This window comes from Mustelus asterias, chromosome 23 (genome assembly GCF_964213995.1).
Source record: "Mustelus asterias chromosome 23, sMusAst1.hap1.1, whole genome shotgun sequence".
NCBI classification, from domain to species: domain Eukaryota; kingdom Metazoa; phylum Chordata; class Chondrichthyes; order Carcharhiniformes; family Triakidae; genus Mustelus; species Mustelus asterias.
In genome coordinates, this window is record NC_135823.1 from 28,628,470 (window position 1) to 28,640,514 (window position 12,045).

The following is a 12,045-nucleotide window of genomic DNA, read 5'->3' on the forward strand; positions in this document are numbered from 1 at the left end:
TGGATTAAGAGAGACAGAGAGAAAAAGGGCAGGGGAAGCAAAAAAACAATTTTAATTTTTGAGTTTTAATTTCAAGAGCACTTAAATCTCTAACAACAATTGCTTTCTGAAGGACTGCGACTCCACAGTTTAAATTGCTTCCCTTCTGGGTCAGCATCGAGTGGAGTTGCAGGAATATACATTTCCTCATTTGGGCGCGCGGTGGCACAGTGGACAGCGCTGCTGCCTCAGTGCCAGGGATGTGGATTCAACTCCAGCCCAGAGTGACTGTCTGTACAGAGTCTGCACATTCTCCCTGTGTCTGCGTGGGTTTCCTCCGGGTGCTCCGGTTTCCCCCACCGTCCAAAGATGCGAGTTAGGTTGATTGGCCATGCTAAATTGCTCCATAGTGTCAGGGGCTTTAGCAGGGTAAATATGTGGGGTTATGGGGATAGGAGCTGGGTGGGATTGTGGTCGGTGCAGACTCAATGGGCTGAATGGCCTCCTTCTGCACTGTAAAGATTCTATGAAAAGAATCCTTAACTACCAGCCCTAACTTTCTATGGTGAATTTAATAAGCAAATGCAGCAAGTTCATGAACCTCATGAAGATGTTAAGGAAGAGTTGCCATTTTTGTGAGGCTAATGGTGGAGTGGTGTAAATTTCCAGGGACCTGCGGAGATTCACAATTTAAGAGGAATCTCTTCCTTGCCTGAAGTTGCTGGATGGATTTGCACCATTAATGACCATTAAACACACAATTATTTTAGTAGCAAACTTTGGGCCATTATATTTCGGGGTGGGAACTGGTTATGGACAATCTGATGATACAGGCAGGTGCTTTGTAACTCCTCGCCAACCTGGTATATACCCGATGTTGATGGAGGGAGCCAGTCACAGGCACACAGCAGTAAACAGCTACAACAGCCATCTCCCATTTTTAATCGTAGTTACATTTATAAAGCAAAATTCTGGCCCTGTTACAGATCTACCCACATGGTCAGTCAAACTGTGTTCCTTTCAGCCTCTCAATGAAAGCATTCCTTGAAAGTAATTTAGGGAAAGAAATTACCCCCACAAAATCTTGGAAACTGCAGACTGGAGATTTTCAAATGTTGGTAGAGGTTGTGTCCATCTGTCCTAGAAGCTAATCTACAGGCTTTGTTTCTTTATTTATTTGTGTCACAAGTAGGTTTACATTAACACTGCAATGAAGTTACTGTGAAAATCCCCTAGTCGTCACATTCTGGTGCCTGGTTGGATACACTGAGGGAGAATTTAGCACGGCCAATGCATCTAACTAGCATGTCTTTCGGACTGCGGGAGGAAACCGGGGAGCAGCCAGAGGAAACCCACGCAGACACGGGGAGAATGTGCAGACTCCGCACAGGCAGTGAGCCAAGCTGGGAATTGAACCCAGGTCCCTGGCACTGTGAGGCAGCTGTGCTAACCACTGTGCCCCCATGCCACACTGGAGGAATATGTGTTTGGATCACACCAAGAGGATAGTATTATTGCTTTTGTATTGTATACCAAAACAGTCCTGTTGTCCCTTTATTCACATTCACATTGATTCTGCCTTTGTGAAGCAAACATGGTGTTCAACATCCAGAGCAGAGTCTGTGTAACTGGAGTTAGCATTTGTAAAAGTTTGTACATTCTGGGTGTGTTTTTCTCTGCTTGTCAGAATAGTGGGGAATTTTTCCATTTCAGAAAGCTGGTGTCAGTGGGCGGAATCTTGTGCCTTCCCGTGGCAGGATTGGTGGGAAGTTTAATCGGGTGTATGCGATGAGAGGCCACCTCCATCTCCACCTCCCCATCTCTAACCCTGTTAAGTCCAGGCTAGGAAGACTCCTGAATGGTGTTCCTGGCCCATCACCCCTTAAGTAGGCAATTAATACCCACTCAAGGGGCTGCTCTTGCCGCCGCTGGTATTAGCACAGTGGCAGGGCGAGGGACTCGGCATGCGAGGAACACAACAAGCAAATCCTGCGCGTGTTCGCACATGGGTGCCAGGTTGGGTAGGGAGGGTGGGGATCCTGGTTCAAAAGCACTCAGTGCCTGATTGGGGGATCTGGCATCAGGAAGGAGGGAAACCACAGCGAGGCACATCTGTACCCTTGCTGCAGACTCCTTTCCCCCACCCTACGTCTCCCATCCCACCATCCCTCACTTGTGCCTGGGTCCATCCTCGATCTGAGGCCTTGGTCTCTGTAGTACCGGAAACAGCCACCATCACTCCAGTGGCACAGCTGGGCACAGAACAGCTGCAGCCTCTAATTGGCCGCTGCCCACATGCCCTCAATTTTGAGGTTGGCAGGGAGTACTCAGGATGGAGGGTGTGGGTAGTGGGGAGCCTGGCAGGCAGAAGGTCATCGTGCTTGGGCTTTAGGTAGGAAGTTGGGGGACAGGTCGCCTCTCTCAAGGTCCCCTTTACAAGTCAAGCTCTCTACCCCACTCAAGATTTGCCTCAATGCTGATCTCCCTCCCCCAAGGCCTCTCCATCTTGACCCACCTTGAGCCCCACCTCCCCTCCTCGACGTGTGCCTCTCCCTGCATGTACCTGGATCCTGGACCCTGGGGCTGAGAAACTGGCGACTGCTTGTGGTCCCAGTCCTGGCCATGCATCTGCCAGCCAATCAGGTTGGCTGGAAGTCCTCGGAGGCAGAACATCCAGCTGGGTGAGGGACACCGGACCCGTCCCAAGCCAATGGAAAGCCACCATCCGAAAAATGCTCCGAGTGGCATAAAATGCCCCCAAAAGGCGGCGTAATGGGGCTCCTGCCAGCTCTCCTGCCATCACCTCCACAAGATTCTGCCAGCTTGCTAACCTCCAGTTTAGGTGTAGCGTGGGGTGAATGGGAAGTAAATCTTCCTTCACCCTACCCCAAAAAGGACCCTTTTCGTTCCTTTGAAAGAGTGCCCTCTAACGGCAGCTGTGGTTTAGTTTCTGCCGACGCTAGGATTCACCACACAGATTTTGTATCAATTCCCACGCCTTGAGGTTGAGGTTGACCAAGTGTTAGGCTAGTAACAGCTCTCAAGGTGGTGAAGGCGCTTCACTTATCTCAGCCAGAATTAAGCTCACGTGTTGGAGGTGAAATTACAGTTTTACCGCATTGCGCCCTTCAGCTGTAGAGCATCACACTGCACAATCAGTTGTAAAATAAAATATACACTGTCCAGCTTTAACATTGATTCTGACTCACTGCCCACACACAAAAAACGTAAATGTGAAGCCAATGATCTCTTATCATAAGATGCATCTTTCAAAAGCTTTTGCAAACAGACTCAAGCAACCTGGTAGGGCTGACTTGATTCATGACACTTAGACCATATTGAATGAAATGGGGGCCACTTACTTTTAGTGGGAAGTACAACCCCTCCCATATGTACATTTAAAGGAGTTCCCAGACTCAAAAGTCCATGCCTTCCGTCTTTTACCAAAGAACGACTGTACACAAATACACAGGTATCTTAAATAAACATTGAGGACCACCAAGGTTTGCAGTAAACACTCATACTTAGCCCAATGCGAGCTCTGTGCCTTTAAAACATTCTCCGAGCCCTCTCAACAAGCACTTGGTCAAATATCAAGCAATGGAGAGAGCTTCGTCAGAACTCACGAGCGTCACTGTGTGTGACTGGGGCACCCTCCCTAAATCTGACTCGTTTGCATGCAGCCGTTAGGTTCAGCCAGTCTCTGCGTCATGCAGGTGTCCGGAAACCGACTCTTTTCCTGCTTTTGCTCCGTCGCGTCCTCGACCCCGTTGGACTTGCACGAGCACAGAACCTTCTGGAAACTCTTTTTGAAGGTGTCCGACAGGAAGCCGTAGAGCACGGGGTTGGCGCAGCTGTTGGCATAGGAGAGGACCACCACAAAGAAATATATTCCCACCGACACTGGCTCCTCCGGCAAGGTGGAAATCAAATTAATAATGTTGAGGATGTAAAACGGCAGCCAGCAAATTACAAATACAACCACAATGACGATCACCATCCTGGTGACCTTTCTCTCGGACTTCCTCCGTTTGGTGGATCCCACACGTAAACCAGATGACTTGACTTTGATTATAATCAGTAGGTAACAGAGGCATATTATTAACAGTGGGCCAAAGAAGCCCAGCACTGCTGTATATATGATAAAGGTCGCGGACCAGACTGACTTGGGCTCGGGCCAGTTGATGTTGCAAGTGTCCATTTCAGCGACTTCGGAGTATATGATGATCGGGAGAATGACCACGATGGACGATATCCACACCGAGGCGTTGATCATCTTGGCGATCTGGGGTCTGCGCCATTTGGTGGACCTGATGGGGTGAACCACCGCCAGGTACCGATCGATGCTCATCACGGTCAGGCAGAAGATGCTGGTGAACTGGTTGACGCCGTCCACCGTCAGCACCAGTCTGCACATAAAGGATCCAAACGGCCAGTAGCTCAAGGCATTCTGGGCAGCGATGAATGGCAGGCCAAGCATAAAGAGTTCATCTGCCACAGCGAGGTTCAGGATGTAAATATTGGTCACTGTCTTCATCTTGGCATAGCACACAATAACATAGATGACGAGAGTATTCCCACTGAGTCCTATTGCACAAACAATGAAATAAATTACGGGAAGCACAATGGTGCTGACGCTGGACATAAATGGGTTTCCACCGGTCCAATTAGTGGATTCATTATGAAATGATGATACATTGATCTTCTCTGTGCTTGGTTCCCAGACAGGGACAGTGGATATCTTCAGAGGCTCCATCCCTTGCAGTGTAGTCCTCATCGTCTCGCTCTGCACAAAACTGTACTCATTTTGTCCAATGTGTCCCTGGAAAAAGAATTGAAGAAAACTTTGAAGGTGTGATCATTTTCTTTCTTTCTCTCTACCCTATTTCCTCTTGTAGCGGGGTGTGGGGGAGTCCGTAACTTTACAAGTAAGCCATTAAGGGGGTTGCCAGGAAACACTTCTTCACACAAAGGCTGTTGGAACTGTTAAAACTCTCCTCCCTAAAGACTCTGGAGGCTGGCATTGAGAATTTTAAAACGGAGAGTGATCGATTTCTGTTAGGCAAGCTATTAATGGTTACAGAACCACGGCAGGTGGAATTAAGATACAGAGTCATGATCTAATCGGCTGACAGAGTGACCTATGTAACAATTTTCCATTTGTTAAATGTTAACCTGACGTGTGTTAAATTCGATCCATACAGGATGTTAATTCAGGATGTAGGACAAAGATGGCAAAGCTCCACTGATCTATGTGAAATCTCCCTCGTGTTCAAAATACACAATGCCTTTTGTTTTAATGTTGTAATCTTCTGGTGATCTAAACCCTGGGAAAGGAAAGGTGACTTGTGGCACGTGACTCTCAGAGAGAGAGAGACAGAGAGGGAGAGACTGTTCGGGAATGGCTCTCGCTCAGAAATAAGAATCCAGTCAAGTGATTGATTGAGAAACACAGGCAGTTAAACTGACTGTGCCAGGAGCAGAGGTCTCTATGCTTACTACACTGTCAGTTAAGTCTTTATATTCTTAGCTATGCTCCGAGTTGCATTCTATATATTCTCACAGCTTATGCAGCTTCTCTGAAGAATCCTGGACTTACCCATTTTATGAGGTCGTACGTGTGCTTTTTTTCATTCATTCGTGGGACATGGGTATTGCTGGCTGGCCAGCATTTATTGATGTGGAGATTCCGGCGTTGGACTGGGGTAAACACAGTAAGAGTTTTAACAACACCAGGTTAAAGTCCAACAGGTTTATTTGGTAGCAGATGCCATTAGCTTTCGGAGCGCTGCTCCTTCGTCAGATGGAGTGGATCCATCTGACGAAGGAGCAGCACTCCGAAAGCTAATGGCATTTGCTATCAAATAAACCTGTTGGACTTTAACCTGGTGTTGTTAAAACTCTTGCCGCATTTATTGCCCATCCCTAGTTGGCCTTGACTTTGTAACGATTGATACAACTGAGTGTCTCGGTAGGCCATTTCAGAGGGCAGCTGAGAGTCAACCACATTGCTGTGGCTCTGAAGTCACATGTAGGCCAGACCAAATAAGGACAGCAGATTTCCCTCCCCAAAGGACATTAGTGAACCAGATGGGTTTTTCTGACAATCAACAATGGTTTCATGGCCATTGGTAGATTCTTAATTCCAGATATTTTTTATTGAATTCAAGTTCCACCATTTGCGGGATTCGAACTCGGGACCCCAGAACATTAGTTGAGTTTTTGACTTAATAGTCCAGTGATAATACCACTGGGCCATCGCCATTGTGTTGGAATGGGCAATCTCATGAGCCATGGCATAGTGGATGGCCCTCAGATCTAAGCCTGCACACTGTGGGGTCAGGCTCCATGCCACAGCACTTGGGTACAAAGCGGAACGCTCATGTGCAGCACTGAAGCAGTGCTACACTCACTGAGGTGCCACCTTTCAGATGAGGTTAAAGTGAGGCCCTGTCTGCTTCCTCGGCTGGATGTAAAAGATCCCACGGATCAAACCAGCACACAAGTGTAGTTGAAGTCTGAACTGGGAGTCGACCAGCAGAGGGGAGTGGACAGAGACTCCTTGGAACCCAGTTTCCATTGCATGGGTCTAGAAGTTTAAAGTTTATTTATTAGTGTCACAAGTAGACTTACACTAGCACTGCAATGAAGTTACTGTGAAAATCCCCTAGTTGCCACACTCCGACACCTGTTCGGGTACACTGACGGAGAATTTAGCATGGCCGATGCACCTAACCAGCATGTCTTTCAGACTGTGGGAGGAAACCGGAGCACCCAGAGGAAACCCACGCAGACATGGGGAGAATGTGCAGACTCCACACAGACAGTGACCCAAGCCAGGAATTGAACCCAGGTCCTTGGCGCTGTAAGGCAGCAGTGCTAACCACTGTGCCACTGTGCCCCCCCAGAATTGATGGGACCCTCAAACCACAGATACCAAACCTACGGTGCTGATCTGGCGATGAAACCAGTGAATTTATCACTGAGGAATTAATGATTCCGACATTGATTTAATTTTCAATAAATTAGAAGTCATTACCAAGAATCTCTGAAGGCAGCAATAAAGTAATCTGATCATTAGTTTGTTTTTCCACTCATAACATTATTTTAATCAGGAAATAGCTTTATGCATAATTCAATAAATGTAGCAAGTCTGTATGATTATCAATGGGCCTGTCGAAAACAAAGGGCGAAGCAGATTTAATAGTTTTAGAGCCACTTCAAAAGTAATGAATTGAAAACAGTCCAATCACCTGAACTTCACATCTCATCTTCCACCTGTTGGCTCCTGTCCCATTCCCACCTGATACGCTATAAAAACGCAAATTTGCCCCACGTTGCTGTCAAGTCTCTAACACAACAGTAGAACAGTTTTAACCTCACCCTTCTGAGAGGGAGCAGACAGGATTTACCAGGAGAATAAGAGGGGATGAGAGACTTCAGTCATACGCAGAGAGTGGAGAAGCGGAGAGATGGCTTTTCCAAGAGCAGGGAAGGTTTGAGGGGAGACTTTTCTCACAGGCTTGTGTTTCAGTTTAAGTTGTTTAAGAGGAGCTGAGGAGAATCTTCTGTGCATAGTGAGTTGTTAGATTTGTAATGCAACACCTAACAAGGTGATAGAAACAGATACAGTAATAATGTTCAGCAGGGAATTGGATATAGATACTTGAAGAGAAAATGATTTGCAAGGATATGAGGATAGGTCTGAGGAGATGAACTCTTTCAAAGAGTCAACGTAATCTCATTGGATCATTCTATAAGACAGGAGCAGAATTAGGCCACTCAGCCCATCGAGTCTGCTCTGCCATTCAATCATGGCTGATATTTTTCTCATCCCCATTCTCCTGCCTTTTTCCCAGAACACCTGATCCCCTTATTAATCAAGTATCTATCTATCTCTGTCTTAAAGACACTCAATGACCTGGCCTCCACAGCTTTCTGCGGCAAAGAGTTCCACAGATTCACTATTCCCTGGCTGAAGAAATTCCTCCTCATCTCTGTTTTAAAGGATCGTCCCTTTAGCCTGAGGTTGCGCCCTCTGGTTCTAGTTTTTCCTACTAGTGGAAACATCCTCTCCACATCCACTCTATCCAGGCCTCGCAGTATCCTGTAAGTTTCAATAAGATCCCCTCTCGTCCTTCTGTGCTCTATCATTCCAGGAGTCTATAACTGATTGCCAACAGATTTCCATTGACAGAGGTTCTGTCCTTTGGATGAAATGTTATAACTGAGACCCAGTCTGCCCTGTCAGAAAGGTCCCATTGTGCTATTTTGCAGAAGATGAGGGTAGCTCTCCCTGGTGTCCTGACTGATATTTGCCTCTCAGCCAATAATACTAAAACATGTGATCCGGTCATTGTCTTACTGCTATTTCTAGGACTTATTGCAGATTTTGTCTCACATCTCCGAAGTGAGACAGGAACCCACAATCCCCTAGCTCAGGGGCAAGCTTGCGATCAACTTAACCACAGTTGGCAGCTAATAAGCTATCAGACTTACTGGATAAGCAGTAGGAGGTTTCCTGAAACTCTGTAAAGGTTACCTGTGTGGGCTGTGTCAGCTGGTTAAACGCCTACATTCTTGGGGGTCACTTATATTTTTGTCTTTGCCAGCCTGCACTTTAGCTGTCTGGAGCTTTGCGAATGGTGTTTGTCACAGAATTTCATAAAATCCCTGCAGTGCAGAAGGAGGCCATTCGGCCTACCAAATCTGTACTGACTCTCTGACAAAGTATCTTGCCCAAGCCTTCTTACCCGCTCTATCCTTGCAACTGCACACATTTTCCATGGCTAATCTATCTAACTTACACATCTTGGGGCACTAAGGGGCATTTTTATACCATGGATAATTCATCTACCTGTGCATCTTTGGACTGTGGGAGGAAACTGGAGCACTTGGAGGAAACCCATACAGATACGGGGAGAATGTGCAAACTCAACACAGTCACCCGAGGCCAGAATTGAACCTGGGTCCCTGATGCTGTGAGGCAGCAGCGCTAACCGCTGTGCCATCGTGCCATCCTCAAACAGACATCAGGTTAATTGTGGGAACTTAGTGTCAACTCCAAATCTCTATATATGGCAAGCTTTGTATGTGGAGATGTTTCCGTAGCTATATTTGTAAGTATTTCAGAGATTCCGTCTTTCAGTTGAGACTTTAAACCAAGCATTATCTAAAGTAAAGTTTATTTATTAATCACAAGTAGGCTTACATTAACACTGCAATGAAATTACTGTGAAAATCCCCTAGTCGCCACACTCCGGTGCCTGTTCGGGTACACTGAGGGAGAATTTAGCATGGCCGATGCATCTAACCAGCACGTCGTTCGGACTGTGGGAGGAAACCGGAGCACCCGGAAGAAACCTATGCAGACAAGGGGAGAACGTGCAGACTCCACACAGACAGTGACCTGAGCCGGGAATCGAGCCCGGGTCCCTGGCGCTGTGAGGCAACAGTGCTAACCACTGTGCCACCGTGCCGCCCTCCCAGATGAACGTAAAAGATCCCATGGCACTACCTCAAATAACTACAGGAGTGTTCTCTCGAGTGTCCGGGCCATAAAATATCTCCCTCCCAACATAATTCAAACAGATTACCTGGTTATTATCATATTGCTGCTTTTGGAAGCTCGCTGTGTGCACGTTGTCTGCTCTTACATTACAACAATATACGTTATTTCAAATCCAAACCTACAAATAGAACATAGAACATAGAACAGTACAGCACAGTACAGGCCCTTCGGCCCTCGATGTTGTGCCGAGCTTTGTCCGAAACCAAGATCAAGCTATCCCACTCCCTATCATTCCGGTGTGCTCCATGTGCCTATCCAATAGCCGTTTGAAAATTCCTAAAGTGTCCAACTCCACTATCACAGCAGGCAGTCCATTCCACACCCCAACCACTCTCTGAGTAAAGAACCTACCTCGGACATCCCTCCTATATCTCCCACCATGAACCTTATAGTCATGCCACCTAGTAACAGCTACATCCACCTGAGGAAATAGTCTCTGAACGTCCACTCTATCTATCCCCTTCATCATTTTATAAACCTCTATTAAGTCGCCTCTCATCCTCCTCCGCTCTAAAGAGAAAAGCCCTAGCTCCCTCAACCTTTCCTCACAAGACCTACCCTCCAAACCAGGCAGCATCCTGGTAAATCTCATCTGCACTCTTTCCAATGCTTCCACGTCCTTCTTATAGTGAGGTGACCAGAACTGCACACAATATTCCAAATGTGGTCTCACCAAGGTCCTGTACAGTTGCAGCATAACCCCACGGCTCTTAAACTCCAACCCCCTGTTTATAAAAGCTAACACACTATCGGCCTTTTTCATGGCTCTATCCACTTGAGTGGCAACCTTCAGAGATCTGTGGATATGGACCCCAAGATCTCTCTGTTCCTCCTCATTCCTCAGAACCCTGCCGTTGACCCTGTAATCTGCATTTACATTTGTCCTCCCAAAATGAATCAAAATGTCATGGCTTCCTCCAAGAACACATGAACAATAATCACAGACCTCTTGACTCTCAGCCTGATCCAGTGACTAAAGAGAGCTGTCAAAGCTGGTTGTGCACAATGAAGTGCTAAATGCAATTGTCGCTATTGTCCTTCAATAGTTTTGGCTGGTAGAATCTACATTGTTACCAAGAAGAGACGGTTAATTGCCTTCCATTGTGTATCAACGGACACTCATCATGTGGCTGAAACGCTTTGCTACCTTTTGGAGTCTCTTTAATTACAAAAACACTGCTCGTTTTTGATGCCGACCACACCAGCAACAGGGCTGCTGGCCTCTTTTCTCCCTCTCTTCAGCTGAATTAAGTTTGAGCCCAGTTTGCTTATATCAGACTGCAGGAGCAGGCAGAGACATTCGAAAGAAGGCTTTGACCTCCACGGCAGCACTCCAACAAAGAAAAACAACGGCTGAAACTTTAAACTTTCAGCAGCTGAGATCCAAAGCTACAGTCAGACCAGCCAGCCATGTACAACTAATTAATGCTTTATATCTTTGCCCTTTCTGACTGAATCTTAATTTGGCCAAAAGTTAACCTCCTTTACTTTGTAACTTGTATTTTTGCATGTGCGCGCGTATGTGAGTATGTACATGTTCTTGATTAATAAGATAGGTTCCCGATTAAAAAGGGGATCAGGGGTTATGGGGAAAAGGCAGGAGAATGGGGATGAGAAAAATATCAGCCATGATTTAATGGTGGGGCAGAGTCGATGGGCCGAGTGGCCTAATTCTGCTCCTATGTCTTATGGTCTTATGTGCATGTGTGTATATAGGTGTGTATATGTGTGTGTGTGTGGATATATGTGCTTATGTGTATATGTGTGTGTATGTGAATGTGTGTGTACATGTGCGTATGTATGTGCATGTGTGTGTATGTATGTGTGTGTATGTGTATATGTGTGTGTTGTGACGGGACTTTTTAAAAACCTTCAGCTGGGTGGTCTTTAGCACAATAAAAACTGACCCCTTGCCTGTTGAAACTCAGGAAAACCTGTCTGCCTGAGTTCTTTGTATACAATTCGGTACATACACTGGCTTGGCACATTCATGCTTTTACATTGCAAAACTTGTTACGATCAAACGAGGGGTGTGGGAAAGAGGGGGAAATCCTTCCATCCACCCTCATCTAATTGTAACAACTTAAAAGTACTAAGTTGGATATAAATGTAAACTCTTTCTCTGAAAGGCAGTAATATTAAGATACTACTATTGGCCTCAGTATTGAGGAGGGCAAAATTAAACAGGGAGCCTGCTCTGGTTTGATGGACAATGATTTCTTTGAGAATCACACACGTGTGGAAGAGGATTAGACTTGCCTATGATGTACACTGCAAATCAATCAACACTCACTGTCAAAGGATAGGCACTTGAGTTATCGGGTGGCTACTGGTGTTCATGGAAAGGAAACAAAAGCAAGAGCTTGCTATGGCTCCTGCTCTGTCCAAGACTGCAAGAAACCACGAAGGGTCGTGAACGGAGCCCAGTCCCTCATGCAAACCAGCCTCCCATTCATTGAAACTTCCTGCTGCCTTGGGAAAAGCAGCCAGCATTA

The 12,045-nt window shown here is 46.4% G+C and overlaps 1 protein-coding gene across 1 annotated transcript; it reads right to left on the reverse strand.

Annotated features, from left to right (window-relative positions):
• Window positions 1–3,637: 3,637 nt before the first annotated feature.
• On the reverse strand, window positions 3,638–4,735 carry LOC144510371 (somatostatin receptor type 5-like). Its single transcript, XM_078239809.1, has one exon. It carries the CDS (start codon window positions 4,733–4,735, stop codon window positions 3,638–3,640), a length of 1,098 nt encoding a protein of 365 aa, XP_078095935.1.
• Between the last annotated feature and the right edge of the window lie 7,310 nt (window positions 4,736–12,045).

Excerpts from the sequence above, each read along its gene's own strand:
- LOC144510371 (XM_078239809.1), bottom strand. The coding sequence starts at position 4,735 with ATGGAGCCTCTGAAGATATCCACTGTCCCTGTCTGGGAACCAAGCACA.